This window comes from Mastigoproctus giganteus, chromosome 9 (assembly GCF_048544385.1).
Source record: "Mastigoproctus giganteus isolate SK-2022 chromosome 9, ASM4854438v1, whole genome shotgun sequence".
NCBI lineage: Eukaryota > Metazoa > Arthropoda > Arachnida > Uropygi > Thelyphonidae > Mastigoproctus > Mastigoproctus giganteus.
The window spans coordinates 124,648,538-124,675,801 of NC_143583.1; the positions used below are offsets into that span (position 1 = coordinate 124,648,538).

Here is a 27,264-nt window from a genome sequence, read left to right on the forward strand (position 1 = left end):
TGAAACATGGCAACTGAGTATGAGTACACCAAACAGCTATACAAAGAAATAGAGTGGACCAGTAAATCAGAATGTCTTATATGGGGAAATTTTAACTTTCCAGAAGTTGACTGGAATTTCTGGGTTAGTCACTAGCAAGACTTTTGTAGATTTCTTGGATAACTGTTTTCTACAGCAGCAACTTAGAGAGGCACAAGATGAAGCAATACTCTTTATCTGGTTATCAGCTGTGATTCTTCATGCATTAAGAATCTGCACGTAAAGGACCCACTGGGTGGCAGTGATCACAGTGTACTAATGTGGAATTTAATTAAAGACATAATTACGTCAAGGGTAGGGAAAGACTTTTGCTTTCATAAGGATAACTAACAGTGGTCTCAGACAGTTTTTAAATTCTATGCAGTGGGACCAACAGCAAATTCTAAATGGGAAGCATTCACAGAAGTAATCAGCAGCTACTAGACATTTCATACCAATGAAGAAATACTGTTCAAGGCTCAGACCTAAATGGATGTCAGATGGACTACTGAGACATGTTACTGAGAAGTAAAGTGCTGGGATGCATAAAAATTATCAGGTGATATAGAAAGCCTATGGTAGATATAAATTAGTCTGTAATCAAGTTGCAGAGGAGGTTAGGTAAGCTAAAGTAGATTATGAGGGGTCTCTGGTAAAGAATTCCAAGAAATGCAGCAAAGACTTCTATGCTTATATCAGTAGAAGGAAGATGTTGAATCACATTGGGCCACTTGATGTAAATGGGTTAACTGTTCACAATCCCACTCAGGTTGATGACAAACTGAATAGATATTTTGCATCTATATTCACATATGAGGAATTCTTTACAGGAGGGATGCCAAAAGTTTATCAAACTCCAATGGGAAAATAAATTACTTTATAATAACTGAAACGAAAGCGGAAAAGAAACTGTTGAACATAAAAAAGGCACCCAGGATAGATAGATTCTATCCAATCATTAAAAGAGGCAGCAAAGGAAAAAAGCTAGCCTTTGGCCATATTTATGAGTGCATTCTTGGTTTCAGGGGAGATTTCTATGGACTGGAGATGTGCAAATGTATCCCCAATTCACAAAGGAGGATCAAAAGGTGACATGAGTAATTAAGACCTGTAAGCTTAACATCTGTTCCATGGAAAATAATTGTGTCACTGGTTAAAGAAGTAATGCAAGACCATCTGGACAGGAATGCAATTATACTGAAGTCACAGCATGGATTTTTTAATGGGTGGTCTTGTCTAACCAATCTGATAGGTTACTATAATTGCAGTGACCAAGGAACTGGATGCAAAAAATAATTTTGATAACATATACTTGGATTTCAGGAAAGCTTTTGATACTGTTGCACATAAAAGACTTCTGTATAAACTAGAGCAATGTGGCATTATGGGCAAGTTTAACCATCCATTAAAGGGATGGTTAAGTAGAAGACAGAGTGGTTATCAATGGGAACTGCTCTTTGTGGACTAACGTTATCAGTAGAGGCTCTCAACGTTGTGTGCTGGGCCCATTGTTGTTTTTTGTATTTTGTAATGATATTGATGAAGGTGTATCAGACTTAATATCTGCCTAAGTTTGCAGATAATACAAAGGTTGGCTGGGTGGTTAATGACAATAATCAGGGTGAGCTACTGCAACAGGATCTAAGAAAACTGGGTCAATGGGCTGAGAAATGGCAACTGAAGTTTAACATTGACAAATGCAAGCTACTGCATATGGGTAGGAGTAATCTCAGAGTAACTTATCAACTGTGTGAACTACAGTCAGGGTAGTAGAAAATGAAAATACCTTGGGGGTAATTATGCAGTCAGATATGAAATTCTCTGAGCAGTGCAGACACACTGCTAGAATAGCTCATAGGTTTTGTCAATGATATACAGAAACTTTGCTAGTAGGAATACAGAGGTGATTATTCTTTTGTACAATGCCATGCTTAAGCTATATCTAGAGTAATGTGTACCCTAGATGCAGCTTCAGTATGGTCTGGAGGCCTCACTTTAGGAAGGACGTAGATCTGTTGGAACAGGTGCAGAGAAAGGCAACCGGATTGGTGAAGGGAATAAAAGGGTGCTCTTACCTAGAAATGCTTTAGTTCTGCAAATAGTAGCTCTGGATATCAGGCACCTGCAAGGTGATCTGATTGAGATGTTTAAGGTCTTGAATGGATGGATGGATGTTTGCAGGATAGATGTGCCGAAGTTTGCCTTCAGCCAGCAAGCGGTTGATTGTTGGAGCAGGTCTCTATCTGTTGTTGTCTAAGTTGATGGTTTGAATAAATCCAAGGAAGAACTAGACAAATTCCTAGAGGGTAAGGATGGGTGAAGTGTGTGTGTGTATGTTATTTGTCACTAATACTTCTACTCAATCAATAACTGAATGTTACCATCATTCAGTTATTAATAACGTCAATAACTGAATGTTACCTACTTATGAGAGCACTAAAACTAAATAAAAAGAATTCAGTCTTTTAGGATAGTAAAAAGGATAGGGGTTCTTACATTCCATATGAAGTTATATTTTTTTTCTTGTTTGCATTTAGCAAAAAAAGATAACACCTACAAGGAAATCTTTCTGCTAGAATCAAAAATTCTATGTAGAATTTGATACAAATTATAAAAATGCATAAATTACTTCACACATAATGAATAGTAATATTTCGCTTAGTACTATGCAAAACTTACTGAGCTTGTGAGCAAAAAGAGTGGCAGGGATATCGTCATTTAGTATGAAATGATATGCAGACATACCACGGACTTCATGAGATAAATGCCCAGTTATGGTGGATATCCTGAAATATGCAAAAACATATAAAATACTTCAACAGCAGACATGAAATTTTTCTTGGAAAAAAAAAAGGTTAAATTAAAGATTATGTTAAATCTTTAATGGTTAATGGATCAATGAACTAGATTTCGAACATTTTACAATATTTTCTACTTTAATATGACTTATACAAGGTAAAAACTATATATCTCCATAAAACATTACCAGGTATTTTTCACTATACAAAATAATTTCATCATTAGGAACTAGTTAGGTTTCATGGTAGAAATATCACAAGAAAATATTGATTCAGGAGAATTTAGAGCTAGATTTATAAAGCCTATTTTGCATTATTGAAAAAGAACTATATATATCATACATCTAATTTACACACTAACATATATAACAAAATTATATTCTTTTTTTTTTTTTTTTTTATGAAAACCCCAAACAACAGAGATATTAGAAACTATAGTACTTAGCACCATGCTTGGGTTGGAAGTTGAGAAAACGAAAGAAGATATTTGTTGACATTAGACTTGAACTTCTGTAGACTGTAATTTTCAGGAAATATGTATGAAGGAAAATTGTTCCAGAAAATGGCAGTTGAATGAATAAACGAGGAAGATGAAAAGTTGGTTCTGTGAGTTTGAAGTTAGAAAACAGTAAATGGATGTTGGCTGGTGACGCCATGTATTTGGACTGTTTTGAAAGAGACAGCGGGAATTATAGAAACCAATTCAGAAGAACAGTGCCCATGGAAGTATCTGTAGATAAGGCATGCAGCAGAAACAGTAGATCTATGAGACAGTGAGTGGAGAGACTCTGTTAGAGAGCAGTCATTAATTAACCTAACTGCCCTCTTCTGAATGGAATCTAGAAGCCTGAGAGACGTTTTGACGGCAACGTCCCAGATGTGGGAACAATATTCCATGGTAAGATAGATTTTCAATTTGTACAGAGTGAACGGCTGTTTTGTAAGAAAGGTAATTTCTGCATCTAAAAAACTTGGTTTTCTCTTTTGCTCTTGGCAAAAGAGAAAACCAAGGAAAGAACTGAACCTTGGGGGACACCAGCATTAGTGGAGAAGTTAGAAGACAGAGAGCCATCTACCATCACCCTCAGTGAGCTATCAGAGAGAGAAAACTGAATAACCAATTACAAAAAACAGTTGGCAAACCGTAAGATGGAATCTTGTTTAGAAGACCTTTATGCCAAACACGATCGAAAGCCTTTGGGATGTCAAGAGCAACTGCTTGTGTTTCACCGAACGTTTCCATTGAATTTGTCCATAAATGGTAACATAAGCCAGTGGATCGACACTGACAGAATCCACACTGGTGATCTTTGATCAGGCAGAAGTTTTCTAATCAGTTTAAGAGTTGGCGGTTCATTGATTTCTCCATTACTTTAGGAAGAGTAGAAGTGATTGCAATTGGGACGATAATTGGATGGGAGGGATTTGTCATCCTTTTTAGGAACTGGCTGGATATGAGCAAATTTCCAAGCAGAAGGAAAAACACCTTTGGAAAAAGAAAGTTAAAAAAGGGGGCAAAGAACAGGAGTTAATACAGGAGCACAGGTTTTGAGAGCAAGTGGAGAAATACCATCAGGACCTGGAGCTTTCTTAGCATCAAGATTCATCAAAATCGTTCTGACATCCTTTTGATGGAAGACCACAGGAGGCATTGAATGGAGTATGTTGGGAATTGTGGGAGGTGTTTTACCAAGATCATTAATACATGAGTTAGAAGAAAAATGGGATGCTAGCAGGTCAGCTTTATCCTTGACTGAAGTGACAACAGAACCATCTGGTTTTGACAGAGGTGGGAGCAGAGATGAGCAAAAGTTGCGGCCAATAGTTTGGCAAGAGAGCAGAATGCTCGGCTATCAATAGGGCAAGAAGCAAGTTTTCTAGTTTGGACTGATTAATAACTGCTTTACAATTTTTGCAAGCTCTGGTGTAAGCAGAAAATAAAACGGAAGAATTGGAAACAAGCCAATTACAATATGCAACGTTCTTCTCTTGAACAGCCATAGCACATTTATTGGAAAACCAAGGTTTAGATTAAGGACGCGATTTTAAAGTTTAGTGTGGAATAAAGGATTCCATTTCTACAAGAATAATTTCATTGACACAATCTGAGAAAACGTTGACATCAGAAGTTTTGAAACAGTAATCTGACCAATGGAAAAAAAGAAAATAAATCTCGCATGTACCCCCATTTTGCATTCTTGTAATGCCAAACAATATGAGGTTGGGAACAGCCATAAGGTAAAGGCTCCACTGGAGAAGAGACAATCACCAAGTTGTGATCTGAGGTGCCTAAAGGACCACTCACTTCAACCGTGTACATAGCATTGTTTGTGAGAAAAAATGAACAATCTGTGCAAGGTCATTAGTAATTGTAAAAGCCACAGCATCTTGACCAGCTGGGTTGGTGTGACTAGAAAACGGAAGCCAGCTGGAGTTGTGAAAATTAAAATCACCAAGGAAAATTACCTCACTGTTAGGAAAGTTGAACAGGAGAAAGTCAAAGAGCTCCAAGTGATTAATGGAGTTGGGAGAATGGTAGAGACAACAGATGAATTTGACACAATGAGGTAGAGAGATTTTAAGCCAGAGAAGATCGAAAAGAGGAGATTCGAAATTACAAAAGTCTCTGACAGGGAATATCGGAACGGACATATGAATAAGTACCACCTTTGAGGCGAAAGGAATCATACAGTGAATAATTTGGGCAACTGAGATAACCAGTAGTTGAATCAACTGATAATTGAGATTCTGTCAGAAAAAGTACATGGGGTTTGACAGACTGCAAGTGGAAATGGACATCGCTGAGATTAGAATTGAGACCACGTATATTTGTGAAATGAACTAGGAAGTGTTCGGGAGATTTAGATCTCGTCACAGATAAGCTTACCCTATAAGTTTGACAACAATTCATGGTGTATTGAATAGTAAGAAAAAGTGGAGGGGGGACATTATGTATGAAGTAATTAAATTTTTGGATATGGCATACATAAGGTAAGAATATACCGAGATCCTTGACATAACATGGCCTCGACAATGTCCCCCTCCACATACACACTACTCGGACTCCCTCCAGTCACTATGGCGCCTCCTTAGCCAGGTGGGAAGGAGCAGCAGTGCATTGCACAAGCTTCTTGATTAGACCGGGGTTCGAGCCTGTCACCACCAAATACGGAGGATGCGGAAAGGTCAGGGAATGACCATTGCATATCCCGGAGCAATATGGCCTTAGTTGTTAATGCTCCTAAAAACCAAATAACAAAACAAAACAAAACAATTCAGTCACTATCTAGCTGAGTAGAGGTAGCAAGATTATACACTAGCTGATCCAGAAGCCTCCTAAAGAGTTACCAATAGGTTCAGTCCGGTGTACTAACTAGCGGCCGGCCTGTGAACACCGTTTTAGAGCTGTATTCCCTCGAAATGTAAGGAAGATTCGATCTCACTTATGATGTTCATCATTATCTTTAGATCTCTCAAAATCAACAGAAAATCAGAAGTTTCATAAAAAGCTGGTCCCCATTCTTTTTCCAAAAGCAAGTATAAGTGAAAATTAAAAAAATTATCAAAAAATCTGGAGTTCCTATGAGGTAATTAGTAGCATCTACTTGTCACAGTCCTTCAGAAATTTTAAGATTCTTGGGTTGACAAATAGAATAGTATTTGATAAATTAATTTGTGGGATCATATGGTATAATCTCATATGTGGTGTGGCAATAAAGTTCCCAGACTGTTGCCTTTGCAGTCATGTTCAATGATTGGTTAGTTTTGACAGGAGTTTATTCACACAAGGGCAACTAAGGCCAAATTGTGCCTGTCACAGTAATTCTGCATATGAAATTTATTTATTTCCTTTTTTCTAGTCATGTGGTACATAAGTTCATATAAATTAATTTGTTTTAAAAAATTAAATGAGTCAGACAGATTTGAATCATCACTGAAAATATGCTTCATCTCTAATGAATTGTTTTGGATTATAGCTGATTTAAAATTTGTTAATCGAGCAGCATGGTTGTGGAGACGCTTGAGAAGGACATGTTTCATTGTAAGTAGGATGGGACAATGACAGCAGTAAGGAGGTTCATCACCTGTCAACAAGTGGAGGTGGGTGAGATAAGAATGTACAATGCGTGAATCCTTGCAAGAACAACCTCTTCTCGTCTGTTTAATCGTGAACTAGATTTCCAGTATTGTGGCTATCTTTATTTGGAAGAGTTTATTATGGGTCTGTTGCTGTCATACTGATGCCGATTGGTCAATACATAAATGTTTTATGATGAGTTTGCCGTCCATATAAGGAATCGAGGCAAGTGAAGACAAGGGGGTTGACTGGACTTTTTGTTGCTTGATATGCTTTCTCATTTTCCTGGATTCCAGCTGAACCTTACCTCTGCATTATATTCTGTGAGATTAATTAACTGTGATCTGATTTCTTTCAGAATAGGATGGGAGTTTGGGCATTTATGTTGAAAAGAAGTTACTGCACTCAAGGAATCAGTATAGATTATTATCTCTTCATTAGACCTGTTGTTGATGTGTTCGATAGTCATTTTTGTTGCATGGAGATCAGCAGTGTAAATACTGCAACTAGATAGTATGAACCAGAGCTGTTGATATCAATATTCTAATGGCACTGCTCGTGTGTGTGTGGTATGGTTGTTTAATGGCGCACAAGCTGCTTTGGCTATATTACGCCTATTCATAGGAATGTTGAAAAGATAAAAATAAATAAATAATTAATGTAAAGACAGTTCAATCTCATTTCAGGCGAGAAACTAATCATAGTCGTTCATACATTCCTATTTGTTTCAAATAACAGAAAAGTTCATTAATATTGGCATTTTCACCAATGATATCATTTAATGTTATCCGTTCTCGGAGATTAGCCAGAGAATTAAATATTGAAGTTCAATGTTGTTGATAATGTGGACAGTCAATCAAAATATGTTTGACTGTTAGATGCTCAGAGCACTGTGAACAATGAGGAGGATCATCACCTGTGAGTAGATGGAGGTGAGTTAGATGAGTATGTCCTATTCTAATCCGTGCGAGTACCACTTCTTCTTGCCGAACTGTCTGAATGCATGAGTGCCAAAATTTTGGGTCCTGTTTCAACTGGAAAAGTTTGTTATTTGTTTGTTTATGCCATAGCTCTATCCATCGTGCATGGTATGCTGTTTGAATTATAATATTATAATCTGAAACTGGAATAAAAACAGAGGTTAAGTCTAGTGTTGACGGATTTTTAGCAGAAATATCAGCCAACTCGTTCCCCTTGATGCCTGAATGTGCTGGAATCCAGCAAAGGTTCACTCGTTGCTGATGATCTTCAATTTTCAACAGCAAATACTTGATTTGATTTAAAACAGGGTAATCCTTATGAGAGAGATTCTGCATTGCTCTAATTGAGCTGAGAGAGTCGGTGTAAATTAAATATTTTGCAGATGGGTGAAGAGTCAAATTTTCTAGAGCTAATTGTATTGCATATAATTCTGCTGAAAAGCTGCTATACTCGGGTGGAAGAGAGGCTGATATGATAGCAGAGGGAAACACTGCTGCTGCTCCAACATTTGAATGAGATTTGGAACCATCAGTATATATCGGTAAGAAGTCAAAATAGTTTTGAATATGGCTAGCATGGAGTTGTTGCACATTCAGAGTCGGTAAAAAATTCTTTCCCCATTGGAGAAAATAATTATCGCAGGCTGGTTGAGGAAATGGAACCCACGGTGGGTGAAAATAATTCTTTCTCTAGCACAGAAGAGAGGAACATTCCAATTTTGTGCTATTTCAAGGAGCCGTAGGCCTGCTGGTCATATTTTATTGGGTTTATTTCTATAGAGATTGTGATATGGTTGGATGGGGTGCGGAGAACAGTTTCGTATTCTGACTGCATATTTAAGTAGTAACATTTTTCTGCGGAGGTACAGAGGGAGCTCATGGGCTTCAATATATAGACTATAGGTTGGTGACATTCTATAAGCACCAAGAGCAATCCTCAGTGCATTCTGTTGTACAGGATCGAGCCAGCGCAATACACTCTTTCAGGTAGAATCATAAACTGGGGCACCATAATCCAACCGAGATCTAATCAGTGCTCTAAATAAGAGCAGCAGAGTTGTACAATCTGCTCCCCAAGACTGGGCAGATAGAACTCTTAGCATGTTCAGCTTTTTCAGACAGGTAGTACGTATTACTTTAATGTACTTAAAGAAATTTAACTTGCTGTCTAATATTAATCCCAAGAATCTAATATTGTTGGCAATCAGGATGGTGGAATTTGACATGCGAAGTTCAGGGTCTATATGTAATTTACGTTGATTGCAAAAGTGGATCGCAACTGTTTTCTGATGGGAAAGCCGATATCCATTGAAATCAGCCCATTTTTGAATTTTATTGAGGGACATTTGCAATTGCCGTTCAATAGATCTCATGCTCTGAGAATGGCAAGAAATGGTGAGATCGTCAGTATAAAGATAGGCTTCTACAGTATTTGGAAGTTCTTTTGAAATGGAATCAATTCTAAGGGCAAATAGGGTTGCACTCAAAACCGACCCCTGAGGTACTCCTTCCTGCAAGAATGTAGAAGGAAGGGAGTTTTGGTATCGAACCTGGAAAGAACGGATCTGGAGGAAGTTCCTAATGAATATAGGCAGGTTGCCTCGTAGACCAAGATTATGTAGGTCACTGAGAATGCCATACCGCCAGGTAGTATCGAATACCTTTTCGATATCAATGGAGACCATGACAAGGTTTTCATTTTTCACAAAGGCATTGCGAATTTCAGATTCGTCCTTGATCATCAGATCTAGAGAGGACCTATTTTTGCGAAAGCCATGTTAACAATTACTCAGTAGTTGTTCAGTTTCAATGATCCAGCTGAGTCGACTGTGGATCATTTTTTCAAGAATTTTACCAAGGCAACTTGACAGAGAGATTGGCCTGTAACTATTAGGACTGGAAGGATCTTTTCCAGGTCTCAAAAAGGGAAAAACTGTAGCATGGTGCCAGGAGGTTGGATAAATATTTTCCAGGAAGATCCGGTTAAAGAAGACTAGCAGCATTTGTAAGTTTTGCTCATCGAGGTGCTGCAGCATGACATAATATATGCCATATGGCCCACCTGCACTGTTTCGTGTTGTTCTGATGGCTTGTAAAAGTTCACAATATTCAAGAGGCTGATTATACGGAAGTGATAGTGAGGTTCTAAAGTTGATGGGCCTCTGTTCGGTGGAGGTCTTAATTTTTTGGAATTTCGGAGTGTAATTTGATGCAGCAGAGACTTCGGCAAAGGTTTTACCCAAGGCATTCGCTATATCTAGAGGACCGGAGAGTTCTTGCCCATTGTATGAAAGAATTGGGGAAGGGATGTTTGGAAACTTCCCAGAAACCGAGTCCAAGAATCTTTCTTGGCTTGCCTTTGAATGAACTGCGCTTTTGCTCTTAGCTTCTTGTAGCTAATTAAATTAGCTGTTGTTGGAAATCGAGGAATATATTGAATGCTTTATTTTTTTCCTTCTTTGCTTTCGTGCACTCTTCATTCCACCAGTAGTTGAAGTGCCTTCGGGTTGGGGGGTTTGATAATGGAATTGAGTATTTTGCTGCAACTAAAAGACAGGATGTGATATAATCAGTTACTTTATCTATAGGTTGTAGCTGAATAGTTTCTTTGTCCAGAATGATTGCTGATTGAAATTTGGCCCATTCTGCAACCCTGCAGAAAATGGAAATTTTCTGCAGGGTTGGTCTAATGGTGATTGTGTAGTGAGCAGGTTACAGACAATTGGAAAATGGTCACTTCCCATTGGATCATCCATAGCGGACCACTGAATAAGGAGAACAAATCGAGAGGTCAATTGCAGAAGTCTGTCCAGTAGGTAACTGTATGTGGGTGTGTGTACCACTATTAAGAATGGTAAGGTTCTGTTTATCTAGTAGAGTTTCAATCAGTCGGCCCTGTCTATCTAATTTAGAGGATCCCCATAAAGGGTGGTGGCCATTGAAATCCCCTAGCAAGCAGATTGGAGAGGGTAGCTGTATTAAAAGTTCTTCGATATCTTTATAAGAGTAGGTATTGTTTGGTGGGAGATAGACTGAGACTAGCGTAAACGCAATCTGAGTAATCAGACGTACAGCAACGGCTTTAATTTGGGTTTGAAGAATGATTTGGCTAGCAGGGATCTTTGAGTTAATCAAAATAGCTACACCACCACGAGCAAAGTTGGATGTATTCCAATCTCTACGATAGATTGAGTAGTTTTTTATAGAAACAGAAATTTGAGCAGTTAAATAGGTTTCCTGCAGACAGAAATCCACTGGAGAGTAGCGTCTAATTAAGTACTCAATGTTGTCGATGTTGCATCGAAACCCTCTACAATTCCACTGTAAAATGTAAGGCATTATTTGAGTTTAGAAGAAGCTGTACCTGACGTGGCTGTCTTGTGGCGTTCTGGTTTATTAATTTTTGGAAAGGTGGGGCGACCTGTGTCCATATCTTCTTCTTCTTCTGCAAATGTTTCAAGAATCGGATCTTCCTGTTTGGATGAGTACTCTTGATCCATCGATGTGTCCTGAATAATCTTTTTTGAAGTCGTACTATCGTTATTTGGAGTAGTAGCAATCACTGGCAAATGAGGAGATTTTGCTGGAATTGTAAGAGGCGTATTACTTGCTTGGTCTGAGTGCTTCAGGATATTGGACTGCTGCTGAGAAAGGACAGCTTGAGCCCAGTCGGAGATTGATGTGTTGGATGGAACAGTAACATCAGTTTGTGTGGTATTGTTTGATATTTTTTTGCAATACTGGCATATGTACTGTTAGGTATAATGGGTGCAATTAATTTTCTTGCTTCCTGATAACTAACTTTGTTTTTGACTTTATATTTTACAATTTTTTTCTCCATTTTCCACTTCTCACATGTTTTAGAGTAAGCAGGATGGTTACCCTTGCAATTAGGACAAGTCATTTCTTTTGCCGAACAATCATTTTGACTGTGATCAGAAGATCCACAGTTGGGACAAGCTGAGTTCCCTCTGCATGCCGTCTGAGAGTGGCCATACTTTCGGCATTTATAGCATCTCAACAGATTAGGAATATAAGGACGAATGCGACAATTTAGATATCCTGCTTTTACCTGATGAGGGTAGATTTGGACTGTTAAAGGTGAGAATGATATTTCTGGTGGATGTGAAATATTGTCCCTTTTAGTCATAATTCTTTTGACAGCAATTACATTTTGTTCATTTAGCTCTTCTTTAATTTCTTCTTCTGTCACATTCAAAAGGTCTCAACTAGATATAACACCCTTAGATGTATTTAGGGTTGCATGGGGAGTTACGTTTACTGGAATTTTAACAAAGTTTGTCACTTTCATGAGTTTTTCAGAATGCCTGCAGTTGACAGTTTCTACTAGTAAGTCCCCTGATTGCAATTTCTTAACCATCTTGGGAGACCCTGCAATACTTTCCAAGTGTTTTTGGATTAGAAAGGGGGATAGCTTACTAAGAGGCTGTTCTGATAATGAATGCATTATTAAAAATGCAGGAAACTCGGTCGCAGAGGAAATCGTTTTTAACCTCTTTGCTTGTGAAGAGTCATGTTCGTGTTCTGTGTCTAGCCGACTGCTTGTCGGTTCTAAAGAAGGAAACATATTTTGTTCCATCTTAGCTCCTTTTAGCCTCTGGCAGATGAACTTTTCTGCCAAGGTTACCGGCCCTGTCACGAGGAGGCAGGAGCAGTGCCTGGAGTGACCAAGCGAAATTAGTAGGAGTTAGTCTATTAAATATGAAAAATAAAGAAAGGTTACTTTCCTTCCTTGCTCTCTACCAGTACTTTTGATAAAAGAACTACTAAATAAAAGGATTTCTCAACGAGAGGAACGTAAAAGAGAACGCAGAATTCACCTATCAAAAAGTTGCAGTGAAAGCACAAAGAGAAATCGCTCAGTCAATTGCTTGGCACCCGGGGCCGCACTGCTCGTGGCGGGGCAGGTAATGTGGGAGAAGGGGGGGGGATTATACTCTTGATTAAGAAGCACATAAAATCTAAGGTACTAGTCATCCAGTGTACATGGATGGCTAGTGCAAAGCTGAGTCAGCCAGATGTGACGTAAAAGATAGGGAAAATAAAAATGAGAGTAGTATTGTGTTATAAGCCTAATGACTGTGTATATGAGTATAATGAACATTGTAAAGACATAAAGTAGGCCAGTAAATCAGAGTGTTTTGTAATGGGGGACTTTACTAGTAACTGCCAACATCACCTGTTTATCTAATAGTTTATCTAGTTCTTCCATGAATTTATTCAAACTACCTACTTCCACAACAGATGAAAATTTGTTTCAACAATCAAATACCTACTGGCATTCCAAATACTGACTAGACCTTGTGGGTTGGTCAATCACACAGTAGCAAGACTTTTGTGAATTTCTGGGATAACTGTTTTTTAGACCAGCATGTTAGAGAGGCAATAAGTGAAAGCAATACTCTTGATATGATTATCAGCAGTGACCTTTCATGCATTTAGAATATGCAGATAAAAAAAACCACTAAGTGGGAGCGATCACAGTGTACTGATGTGGGATTTACCTAAAGATGTAACCACTGGCAAGGACTATTACTTTTGTAAAGGTACCTACATTCATCCGAGACAGATTTTAACTTCAGTGTAGTGGGAAAACAGATGCAGTCACCAACTGCAAATTACATATAGAAAGCATTCAGGGATGTTATCACAGAATGCTAACAGGCTTTGTATACCAACTAAGAGATACTGTTCAAGGCGTAGATCGAAATGAATGGCAGATAAATTGATGAGATATGTGGCAGAGAAGAAAAATGCATGGGATGCATATAAATTATCAGGTGATTAAGAAACCTAGAGTAGATATAAACTAGTTTGCAGTCAAGCCACAAAGGCGGTTAGGCAAGCTAAAATAGATTATGAGAAATCTCTGGCAAAGATAAGCAACAAAGACTTCTTTACTTAAGTAAAATTATCTAGAAAGGAGTGAATGAATCACACATTGGTACATTATATATGAATCGCTATCCTGTTGATGATCCAGCTCAGGTTGCTGACAAACTGAATAGGTATTTTGAACCTACATTCACAAAAGAGGAATTGTTTTGGAATGGGGATACCAGAAATAGAAGTGCATCAAATTCTGACAGGGACCTAAATTATTTTGTAATAATTGAGAAAAAGTGGAAGATAAATTGCTGAAGCTAAATGTAAAAAAAGGCGCCTTATCTTCCTACTGAATACACCATGAATTGTAGAACTAATAGAGCAAATTTATCTGTGCAAAGATCTAAACTTTCCAAACACTTCCTCATTTCTATGTTCTAATCTCAATGATGTCCATTTCCACTTACAGTCTCCAAACCCCATGTACTTTTTCTGACAGAATCTCAGTTATTGGTCGATTCAATCATTGCTCATCTCAGTTGTTCGAATTATTTGCTGTATGATTCCTTTTACTTCAAAGGTGATACTTGTGCATATGTCTATTCAGATATTCCCTGTCAGGGACAGTAATTTGGAATCTCCTCTTTTTTATCTTCTGTGGCTTAAAATCTCTCTACCACATAGTGTCAAATTCATCTGTTGCCTCTATCATTGTTCCAGTTCAACTAATCATTTGGAAATCTTTAACCTCCTCTCTTTGAAAGTTGACTTTCTCCAGTCCAACTTTTCTAACAGTGAGGTGATTTTAATGTTCACAACTCCAGCCGGCTTAAGTTTTCTAGTCACACAGACACAGCTGGTCGAGATGCTAAGGCTTTTGATATTACGTTTGAAATTGTGTTTTCTCACAAACAACCCTTTTAAGTACACGGTCAAAGTGAATGGCTCTTCTAGGCACCTCAGCTCACAACTTGGTGATGGTCTCTTATCCAATGGAGCATTTCTCGCATGTTGTTGTAGTGGGGTTTAAATTTTTTTTTTTTTTTTTAATGTAAACCCCAAACAGGAGAGGTATTATAACCTATAGTACTTAGTACCATGCTTGTGTCGGAGGTTGAGAAGACGAAAGAAGATATTCGTTGACATTGGACTTGAACTTCTGTAGACTATAATTTTCAGGAAATACGTATGAAGGAAGGCTGTTCCAGAAAACGGCAGTTGAATGAATAAATGAGGAAGATGAAAAGTTGGTTCTGTGAGTTTGAAGTTAGACAGTAAATGGATGTCGGCTGGTGGCTGTACGTGCTCAAACTGTTTTGAAAGAGAGAGCGGGAATTATAGAAGCCAATTCAGAAGAACAGTGCCCATGGAAGTATCTGTAGAAGAGGCATGCAGCAGAAACAGTATGTTTATGAGACAGCGAGTGGAAAGACTCTGTTAGAGATGAATCATTAATTAACCTAACTGCCCTCTTCTGAATGGAATCAAGAAGCCTGAGAGAGGTTTTGGAGGCACTAACCCAGATGTGGGAACAATATTCCATGGTAGGGTGGATTTGCGATTTATACAGAGTGAGCAGCTGTTTGGAAGAAAAGTAATTTATGTAAAAGTAAAAGTAAAAAAGTAATTGGGAAGAAAAGGCAATTTATGAGAAATCACTAGCAAAGAGGGGGGGGGATAAAGAATTCTTCACATATATAAATGCCAAGAAGAGCAGGAAAAACCAGATTGGGCCTTTACGTAAGGGAAAGGGGATAGTATTAAATACACCAGCTGCCGTTGCAGATGAACTCAACAGCTATTTTGCATCGATATTTACAAATGAAAAACCTTTTGTGGCAATGGGAAATTGTGGGAGCGAAGTTAAAAAATATGTAATTAATAATATTGAAATTTCGCAAGATTATTTAATAAAAAAACTTTCGAGCCTACAGACCAGTAACTGGAGTTGATGGAATATACCCTATAATCTTAAGGGAGGTGGCAAGCGAGTGCATTGAACCATTGAGGCTAATTATGTGAGCATCACTAGACTCTCAGGAGAATCCCTTGGATTGGAAAAGTGCAAATGTATCTCCCATACATAAGGGTGGCTCTAAATGTGAAGTTGGAAATTATCGACCTGTTAGTCTGACTTCAGTAGTAGGGAAAATCATGGAGGCAATGATCAAGGGTGGAATTCAGGATCATTTGGATCGAATTGAAATTCTCAAGTATACTCAGCATGGTTTTGTAAAGGGAAAATCACGTTTAACAAATCTGGTTCGCTATTTCAAAAGGGTCACTCACGGGCTGGATTTAGGGAATAATTTCGACACTGTTTATTTAGATTTCAGCAAAGTTTTTGCTGAAATCCTCCACTGGGGAGGAGAAGTCTTTACCTTTCCAATTTATGATGGGTGTTGATTTCTGGAGGGATTTACCATTCAGTTTTTTGATTTTGTCCCAAATTTTTCTACTGTCTGTATTTTTAGTAATAGTGGAAGCAAACAGGATCCAAGAGTCCTTTTTCGCCTTTTTCTGCACGTAACGGGCCTTAGCTTTAAGTTTCTTGAAGTTAATCAGGTTGTTAGTTGTTGGGTACTTATGAAACAGATTCCAACCTTTATTCTGTTCTTTTTTGGCATCACAGCATGCATCATTCCACCAGATATTGACATGTCTGTGAGTACCAACTCTGGTTTTGGGTATAGCACAGGTTGCAACTGTTATTATCTGTGTAGTAATGTGGTCAGTAACATCATCTATAGACTGGCTTTTAATGATTTGGTCATCAAATGAAGCTGCATCGGTGAACTTGTTCCAATCTGCTTTGTTAAATTTCCATTTTATGCAGCTGGCTATATGTGAGGTTCTGTGTGTTTGCAGTTTGCAAATAATCGGATAATAATCACTGTTCAGTGGGTTATTTGAAACTAACCACTGAATGACTGGGAACAGTTCTGGGGAACATATTGATAAATCTATAGCAGTGGATGTTCCGGTGGGAAAGTGTATACGAGCGTCAGCACCAGTGTTTAACAAGATGAGATTCTGGTTGTCAAGAACTGTTTCAATGATTTTTCCTCATTTATCTAACTGGGGAGATCCCCACATAGGATGATGCCCATTGAAATCTCCAAGCAGAATGAAAGGAGATGAAAGCTATTTTATGAAATCCTCCAGTTCTTTCACTGTGAATTCTTTGTTTGGGGAAAGGTGCACAGAGACTATAGTTAGCATAAAATCCAAAACAATACGTACCGCTACAGCCACTAATGTGGTCTGCAGACGGATCTGTTTTGTAGGAACTTTGTTGTCGACAAGTATGGCTACGCCTCCTCGTGTTGAGTTGGTATTGTTTCTATCTTACTGATAGACACTATATAGTTTTTAATCAATAACGTCACCTGTGGGGTTAGATTGGTTTCCTGCAGGCAGAAGCTTATTGGACTGTACTGTTTGATTAAATAATAGATATCAAAAATGTTACTTTGTAGACCTCTACAGTTCCATTGCAAAATGTTTTGCATTATTTAGATTTAGCAGTTGGGTATGTTTTTTGTATCCAGCCTGTTTGAATCGATCTAGTTTCAGCTTTTCTTTTTTTGAAAAGGTAGGGCGTCCAATGTCCGTGTCATCTTCTGCATGTAAGTTTAAGATAGGCTCATCCTGTAGGATATCAGCCTCGGTATCCATATTTGTTGAGCATGATTTGTCTTCAATGTTTGGAGCTGATGCTTTTAGTTTTACAGTTTCTTGCTGAATATCACGCACAGTTGGTCGGCTTGTTAGAGGAGTATTGCTAGCGCAAGTTACCTTGCGTTGTTCTGTAGGTGATTTCTGTGGGGATGATAACATTGATCGAGCTCAGTCGGCTATTGAAATGGATGGGGGCACTGTGATTGCTGTTTGTGTTCCTACTGATTGGTAATTCTGGGTTGCCGCAGCATAGGTAACTTTTGGCATGGTGAGCATAACTTGCTTCCTGGCTTCCTGATAAGTAACCTTTTGTTCGACTTTGTATTTTTGAATATTTTTTCTTACCCTCCAGAGTTTTTGAATATGCTGGATGTTGGCCTTTACAGTTTGGAGATTGTGGTGTTTCTGCGATACAATCTGTTTGCGTGTGAGTTTTTGATCCACAATTAGGGCAGACAGTGTCTCCTTGACATACCGTTTGCGAGTGTCCAAATTTTTGGCATCTGAAACATCTGATTGGGTTGGGAATGTAAGGTCACAGGCGGCAATTCAGGTATCCGGCTTTGACACATGATGGTTAGGTTGGTGTCCCAAATGTCAGAATAATGCTTCTAGTGGGAACAAGTTCACCATCTTTTTTAATCATTATTCGTTTTGCCTGGACGACTTTTTGCTCTTTTAGTTCTTCAACTAGCTCATCTTCAGTGACATTCATTAGGTGCCATTCTGAGATTACTCCTTTTGAACTATTTAACATAGCATGAGGGGTGACCTGTATAGGTATTCTGCCAAAAGTTGATATTTTCAATAGGGCCTGAGAATGCTGGTGCTTAGCTGTTTCAACTAACAGATCTCCAGATCGGAGTCTTTTCACCATTTTTGGTGAACCAGCCACACTTTCAAAACATTTCTGAATTAGAAATGGGGAAGGTGCACTCATAGGTTTGGTTGAAAGAGAATGGAGTATAAGGAATGTTGGAAGCTCCTCCTGATTCTCATTCTTATGTAGTCTCTTTGATTGTGATATGTCATGATCGGATTCATTCAAGTCATGAGATGAATGATCTCCAGTATGGATTTCATCAGTGTCAAATCCACCGATGTTACCCATCCATGGACAAATTCAATGGAAAAGTTTGATGAAACTCAAGCATTTGATCATATATGGCATAAAGATCATATAAATAAGCTTCCATCTTATGGTTTGCCAACTGTTGTTTGTAATTGGTTATCCAGTTTTCTCTCTGATCGCTCACTGCTGGTGAAGGTAGATGGCTCTCTTCTAACTTCACTAATGCTGGTATTCTCTGAATGTCTATGGTTTGCTGTTTCTAATAGTAGGTCTCCAGATTGTAGATTTTTTACAGTCTTAGGAGATAACTTGCAAACGGGTTGGTCTGAAAGTGAGTGCATAATTAGAAACGAAGGAAACCGTTGTTGGTGAATTAGTTTTCAACCTCCTGGGTTTGTTAGATGTTAAAATCTCAGTATCATTCTCTGGCTGAGAGCTTGAAACACATTTGCTCCATATTTGTTCCTTTTGGCCTTTGGCAGATGAGCCATTATGCCAAGGTTTTTGGCCTCCCCATTTTATTACTAACTCAAGTTAGTAATAAAACTCCTACTACTGCATCCCTTTCTTGCTCTGTACAAGTATTTTTGTGAAAGAGCTGTTATTAAATAAATAGACTGCACAATGAGATGAATGTAAAAGAACTATATATATATATATATATCACTTTTAAGAAATCACAATGAAAGTCACAGAGAAATTGCTCACTCACAAATGCTTGGCACCTGGGGCCATACGTGGGTGAATGCCAACGGTCCATTACTTGCTAGATGATGAGACACCTAAGCTTCAAAAGAGCTGCCCTGACAGTGTCTTGTATTTCTAAATGTATAATGGATTCATCTTTTCAGATGATGAAAGAATTTGAAAGAGAGAGAGAATCTGTTTCTGGCATGCATTCACCTGTTATATAATTATATGTGCAGCACTATCACTCCTGATTTATGAACTACTTCCTGGAAATGCATAACAATGTAAACTGGAAAATCACCATATCCAACAATGATTTACATCAAATGACCATTAAATAGCTAAAATTATTTCTCACCTATGATCTGTGTAAATAATGGTACCATCGAGCTTGTGCCTAGTAACATATTCATTCTGTATGACATCCACAAAAGATAATTCATTGTACAGAGCAGATTGAATAACTTGGGCAAAAGCTTTTAATAAGAAGGAATTTTGAATTACTATGAAAGGAAAAAAGAAAAATGTATATTTATGTATTCAAAATAATATTCTGAAATTAATATATAACCATATTAAGTAATTGATCAAACTGCAAAAGATACAAACTTTGAAAGAAAACTAATATTGTTAACCTTCTAGTGATTACCTAGAGTGTGTTTCAAACAACCTCATATTGATGAAAGCATATCAGGCTTAATGTCTAAGTTTGCAGATAATACATATGCATCACTGCCTCTCTCGAGGCAGTGATGCAGCTGTCCACTGAGTCTCTCCACTCGCTGTCTCATAAACATACTGTTTCTGCTGCATACCTCTTCTACAAATATTTTCATGGGCACTGTTCTTCTATTGGCTTCTATAATTCTCCCTCTCTCTTTCAAAACAGTCTGAACATGTGCCGCCACTAGCCAAAATCCATTTACTGTCTAAATTCAAACTCACAGAACCAACTTTTCATCTTTCTCGTTTATTCATTCAACTGCCGTTTTCTGGAACAACCTTCCTTCATACATATTTCCTGAAAATTAGTCTACAGAAGTTCAAGTCCAATGTCAACAACTATCTTCTTTCGGCTTTTCTCAACCTCCAACCCAAGCACGGTACTAAGTACTATAGGTTCTAATACCTCTCGCTTGGGGTTTACATAAAAAAAATAAATAAATAAATTCAAATTAATGAAAGTTGGTTTTACAGCACAATGGCAGCTAAAGGCCATTATGCGTCAAACAATGGCATGCGATTTCAGGTGTTATTAAATGTGAGATATATGTATTATGTGGGATTTAAGCATTATATTCTGTTGTAGCATTTTATCCTCTTTAGGAAAGTGAAAACTTCATTAATGTCAGATCTGTTGTCTAATATTTTTTGCAAAGTGGGTTTGATTTGGGCTGCATGGTTTGATAAGAAGGTGGTTTACTGTACTTCATTATAGAGGTTTTTTTTTTTTTTTTTTTTTGATTTGGTAGTTGTTGGCGCATCGGCTTCTGTGGCCATATTGCACCTCCCAAGGTTTTTTGCAGTACTTTGATCCAAGCCCGAGGCGGGAATCGAACCCGTGACCTTTGGGTTGCCGGGCAGGTACTTTACCCACTCGGCTAGCCCGGTCGGCTCATTATAGAGGGCAGTCAATTACGATATGCTGGACTGCGATTTGTGCTTGGTAGTTCGGACAGAAAGACAGATCTGAAGAAGAAAGAAGATAAAAATGAGTAAGGTGTGTGCGACTTATTCCTTTCGGTTTGAGCAGAAACTAGATGGCCAAGACTGGAGTTCCAGTTTAATTTGAAAGAGTTTGTTGCCTTCTTGATTTTGCCAGTGATTCATCCTTTGCCTTATTATAACACTTTTATAGTCGGTGAAATGGATTTTACAAGAAGTGTAAACTGGTTCCACAGTATATTTGGCTGCATGGTCAGCACTCTCATTGCCAGGTATGCCAACATGGCTAGCGACCCAACAAAATTTTACTACTTTTGTGTACTTAGCTAGATGAGTCAGCAAGTTTTGAATGTTACCAAGTAGGTAATTCTGATGCTTTCTTGGTTGCTGTAAAACGAGAAGGGCTCTGAGAAAGTTGGTAAAAATAACACTATTGGTAAACTGGTGCAATTTTATTGTTTCTAGGGCCTTATCCTGAAAGAGGCCTCTGAGGGCCTCTTTCAGGATCACACTGTACCACTTCTGAGGATAAAGAAAAAGAAATTAATCGTGTCACGGCAGAACTTAGAAAGTGCGGATACCCCCAGAGGATCCTGGATAGATATAGTAGAGGAGTGTCCGAACGTAGGGAGTCGTTCGTTCCGGTAGCCACCGCATACATCCCCTACTATCCGGGCCTTACTGAACATCTAGCAAGAATTTTACGGGGTTATGGGACACGCTGTGTACAGCTTCCTGGGCGGAGGCTGTGCACAGCTGTGTCTCAGGTCAAAGACCGCGTACCAAAAGATCTTAGTAGTGGAGTGGTTTATAGAATAGAATGCCCGGATTGTGGGGAGTGTTATGTGGGGGAAACAAAACGATGGCTCAGGGATCGTCTGGGGGAACATTTAAATGCCATAAGAACCGCTGAATACAACAAGTCTGCTGTGGCCGAACATTTTTGGGAGAAGCAGCATCAAATCTCTCCGGAGGACGCTATTATTTTGGATCATGCACATGGATACTGGGAGCGTAAATGGCTCGAGGGTTTACGGATTAGTTCATCCAGTAGGAATACAATAAACAGAGATAGAGGTCGGATGAACGATTTTCTTTGCCACATTCCCGAGACATTTCCGCTTCCAGTTCTGACCATGTGCCGATTGAACCACGTGGAGAAATACCACGTGTAGAGGTACCGTGAGCCTGCTACTTAAGGAGATGTTGCAGGAAGTCATATCACTGTTGAAGAAGGGAGCTGATGCTCCCGAAAGCTTAAGATTTTTAGCGCTTTTAATGTTTTATATTTTAGCAAATTTTATTGTAAATGATCTTTTATTACAGTTTTTAGCATTCCGTAATAGTTTATTGTAAATATATATTTTTTTTTTTTTTTGTGTAAAGATTGTAGTCATATTAAATTTTATTCAATGGTCGGTGTATGAATTTATATATTCTTAAACACGTTTCTAGGGCCATTTGTATGGCATGTAGTTCAGCAGTACAGATACTACAATCTAAGGGTAACTGACTAGAGATTATGGATGATGGAAGAACGACAGCAATACCGACATGATGGTAAATTAATGAAAGAATGGCTGCAGGATAGATGTGTGGAAGTTTGTCTTCAGTGGGTGGATGGTTGATTGTTAAATGAACTTTCCTCTGTTGTTATGGAAGTGGGTAATTTGAAAAAAATTCAAGAAAGAAATAGACAGGTGATGCGAGTTTTTTTTTTTTGGCTGATGCTATGTAAGCTTGCTTTCTTGTATCATTTGACACTACTAATACTTAAGTATCACTGAGGGTTAACATTATTAGTTTAAATAAAAATTGCAACAATCAATGCAGCAGTAATTTGAAGTAATGTTTACAGACAATATGAAAGGCAGTTAGACAGTAGCAAAATAATTTTAAGAGTAACGGTCCTCAAAAAAACATGGATTGTTTTTTCATGTGATAATCATGGATTATCACGAGGTTGCTCAAACACCCCTAGTGACTACTCAATAAAAAACTATATCAACAAAATAAAATAATAAAATGTTTATGTAATTTATGCTTTTGATAAATTGTGCAGGTTTTAGATTATAAACTTTTAGTATATAATCAAAAAAATTTCATTTATTTTTGTTTGCTTTTTCTATTAATTAAAATTACAAACCTTCAGATTTCTTTTCTTCATCATTATGACTCTGTGTTTGCTCATCTGATTCAGTGAGCCTGCCCATTACATGTATAAGTTGATAAGTAATAACTTCTGAACGCGGCTGACAACGTTCTCTCATTCTGCAATAAAAGGAACACCGGATATATGATGCACTACCTGAAAGTTAAAATTAAAAAATAATGGGTGATTTCAAGAATTATTCCATTGCATTATACTTTTAACTGTAATAGGTAATGATGCATAATTAAAGAGGAGGGCAGATGAAATTTTGTACTATGAAATGGTTAAAAGGAGTATATATTTATTTTATTTAAGATAAAATGAATAGGTACTCCTTTAACCATTTCATCTAAACCATATATTCAGATAGAACTCGTAGAATAATTGATATATCTTTCGTCCAAAATTATAAAACTTTAAACAGGTAATTTATTAACAGCTACTTAAGGCTGACTTTACATGATTAGAGCAAAGTTGGGAGTAGTGAATACATAAAGAGTAAAATTAACTTGCAGACAGCTCAAATTGACTCAGAAGCAAGACACAAGTTCAAAACTTCCAAATTCACCATAAAAATTAAATTTAAATATTAACATATCTGTCAGATACACGACTGGATAAGGATATTAAGTGTTGGTTTTCCATGGAATCTAGATTTCTATAATGACCACTGTTATACCATGTGAATATTAAAGATATTTACTTAATAAACTAATTATACATTAAGGCAATTTATTGGAAACATTGCCAGAACCGATTCTCACACAATACTTAGGCTGTTTTTTAAGGATAGAAAGAAAAAGAATATGTTAAAATTAATATTACATATACAAAACTTCTAGTGGATAATTACTATATACAATTTATACAAAGAACATTATATATTATTAGTTTTTACCTGTTCTATTCCATTTGAAATTAAAGTTAATCAGAATTTCTTACATATTGCCAGTCTCCTGCTTTACGAATGCCTTGATTCCGACTGACTGCATGTTCTGGTTAGAGGTGCTGGCAACAGTTTATACACAAGGTTTTCCAATTAATTGTCCAATAGTAGGATGCCAAATAGGATATCCTGGATCAAGCGATTTTTTGGTGAATTGCAGCCCCAAGTTGGATGGATCCAAACCTTGTCCAGAGATCCTTTGCGGGTTGTTCTGACGATGCTATTTACAGAAGTGGTGGTGGGGTGGGGGGGGTTGTTACTTATTCTTGGCAGATACCACCACGCAGATGGCACCATTTCAAAGATAGAGTTACTGAGAAGAGTTACTTATTCAAAGCAGTGCAATACCTCAGCTACTCGTTGTGAAGGTATTCACAATATGAGATACAATTAAAATGATGCCAATTATCGACTTGGACAGTTCACTATGAATAAACCATGGTGCAAAGGGACTAACCTGTTCAATAATTATCTTTTTAAACATGTTTAAGTATTGTTGGTTAAATTCAACCCGACTTCTGTAAACAGAAAACATTGCTTTTTGAAATTTTCTTTTGTTGCACTGGTGGTCTGTGGAAAGGACAATAGTACTACTGAACTGCCATATGTCCCTGCATTGGAATGTAGACAAGGCTGTGTCGGATTTTTGTATCCTCCCATATTGAACGTCTTTTTTGTGTTCTTTAATTCAGAACTAAGCCTTTTGTATGAAACTTCTATGTATGTACTGCCACATTTGCAATTTATTTTGTAAACAGGGCCTCTAGGATTGTAGGGATAGTTCGAATGGTATTTTAGTATCTGTTTCATAGATGCCAACCCCCTTGAAGAAAATGATTCCATATTCCCTTGCTTATTTTGCTATCTATGGTATGTCTCTTGTAATTACTTGGTTGAGGCTGGTTCAAGGTCTTGTGCTGTTCTCTATTGTTTTATTATTTTTTTTATTTATTTAAACATGAACAGTAGATACATTTTCAACAACAACTATTTACATTCTATGTACAAAAGCAAAAAAGGAAAAATAAAGAAATAAAAGCATTTCAATTTCAGGAATTAGGAACACAGTTTCTTGGAATTGGATCAGTCTCATATTTCACACATTGAAGGTGATGGACTCTTCAGTGATAGTGAAGAGGTGACCGCCACTGTTCCATTCGCTGTTAAGATTATCCAGAGTTTCTGGTCTTTTCCAGTGGAATTCAAGTAGAATTCTGCTCTACAACTTCCTCCATAGACTCCACTTGAGTTGTTGTCGACAGGAGGCACATCGTCACTGCTTCTTGTGTGCTTCAAGTAGAAGTTGTAAATGATGGCCTTGGTAGCAATGAATAAGAAGTTGCAAGTAGTGTGTGTGCTGTCTGCTCAGAGTGAAGCAGGTACCAGTAGTCCTCCAGAGTGTGGGCGTGGTTGTAGGCAAGCTTTGCTGCATCCAAAGCGTATTTGACCAGTTCCTTGTTCACAGGATATGCCTGGTATGCGTGTTCCGAGGTACCTGGAGTGGCGTAGAAGAGGCAGTAGTTTGAGGTGCGTAACTCGAAGGTTTTTAGCTTCACTGGGGTAGGAAGGATGTTGTGGCATAACATCTGATTTGGAACATTTCGTCATGTACGGAAGGTTCCACTGAAAGTTAGTGGTGGCTTGGGTGAGTGGAGAGAGCTTGGCAGGTGGATGACGGGAAAATTGTGGCTTTATGGCAAGACACAATACTTTTTAGGAGGGTGCAGGAGACAGAGGTACCGTGTCTTCTAGTGATGTGATGACGACGGTTGGTGTAGGTGAGGATCCGGTCACATTTCCAATCCCTTTAGCTGTAGTGATGTCTGGAAGAGCTTGTGTGATCGCTGATTTTAGATGTCTGTGTTGCTGCTTTGCATTTATGGTTTTAATGGACAAGCCTTCTGATCCTTTCCATTCAAGGCTTGATGTCAGGAGGTCACTTATGGTTCTTATTCCTGCCCAGTTCCACGTAGAAAAGAAGAGAATATCATCACTTGCAGGGTCCATTGTTCTTTTATTGTAGAAGAGTGGTTCTGAAAGTATTCCGGGAAGGGATGTTCTCTCAAGAGTATGGTGCAAGTTTAGCTTTTTCCAGTGGTGCAGTGCGTCTTAATAAAACGGCGGTAGTTTGAGTGGTGCTGGTGCTATATCCATTCTCAATATTGTTGAAAGAGATAATCCTCTAGTGGCTGTTGCTAGTAGTTTATCTGTAGTGTCGAAATGTGGGTGTTTTGTTTGCAGCGTCTTAAGAAGAAAGGTGATCCAGAATGCTGTGATTTTGTTGCCAAGCGAGAACCTTGCCCCCCCCCCCGTGAGTAAGTGGCTGGCTGAGTTTGGAACAGGACATCCAGTTGGTTTTGTTCCAAAGGAAGCTTCAGACAGATGCCCGGATTTGGTGGAGGAAGTCAACAGGTGGAATGAGAATTTTGAAAATGAGCTAGAGAACGCTTGCCGCCATATGATTGACCACAAGTACTCTCCTTCATATGCTTCTCCATTTACTGAGTACTTTGCTGAAACGACTCAGCAATTCGGGCCAGTTCTTCTGGGAGAAAAGAAGGGTATTGCCAAGGTACACACCTAGGTATTTCTGTCTCTCGCTGGACCATGTGCACTGGATAGGGGAGTCAGTTCTGGTTTTCCAATTGCCAGGTCACTGGTCTTACAGTGGTTGAGTTTTGCATCTGATGCTTGAGCATAGAGATCATGAACCTTTTGAATGTCTTCAAATTCGCTCTCATGGCGTATTGCAATTGTGACTTCATCTGCATATGGTGAGTCAGTTATCTTTAGGTGGGGTTCTGGTAGCAGCATTCATCGGGATTGTAGACTGGTGGCAATTTTTATTAAGGAATGGTTCTATGGCAATTGTGTAAAGTTGTTCAGAGAGGGCAGCAGCTTTGTTTTATCCCTTTGGAATACGGAAAGTGGCAGGTGAGCTGGTTGTTCAGTTTCTGGCAGAATTTGGCTTCCTTGTACAGCAGATGGATTGTTCCAATGATGTAGGGTCCATATCCAAAAGCTTTCAAGGTTTGAAAAAGGCAGCTGTGTTCAATGCTGTCGAAAGGCTTTTCTTGGTCAAGACTAATTAGTGCTAGGAATTCTCTTTGGCTGTCTCCAGTGAAGAGGAGGTCAGAGATCAGATGTAGATTGTCATGAATCGATCGATGATATCAGAGAGGGAGAGTGGATTTTGATATATTGGCAATGGCTTTGGAAATGATTTTACAGTCCATGTGCATTATGGAAATCGGGTGCAAGTTTTGTAGATTGGTGTGATCCCCTTTCTTGGGAATCAGTTGAGTGACAGAGGTGGTGACCAAACCTGGTAGTCCAT

The 27,264-nt window shown here is 38.3% G+C and overlaps 1 protein-coding gene across 2 annotated transcripts in view; it reads right to left on the bottom strand.

Annotated features, from left to right (window-relative positions):
• Window positions 1–27,264, bottom strand: part of LOC150080704 (circadian locomoter output cycles protein kaput-like) — a 320,717-nt gene that overhangs the window by 39,473 nt on the left and 253,980 nt on the right. For both annotated transcript variants that reach the window (XM_090381907.1, XM_090381906.1), the window contains 3 exons: window positions 22,976–23,137; window positions 19,523–19,667; window positions 2,698–2,804 (listed from right to left, as the gene is read on the bottom strand). In XM_090381907.1, the coding sequence (XP_090238033.1) occupies window positions 2,698–2,804; window positions 19,523–19,667; window positions 22,976–23,137 (414 nt within the window). The remainder of the gene's footprint in view (window positions 1–2,697; window positions 2,805–19,522; window positions 19,668–22,975; window positions 23,138–27,264) is intronic.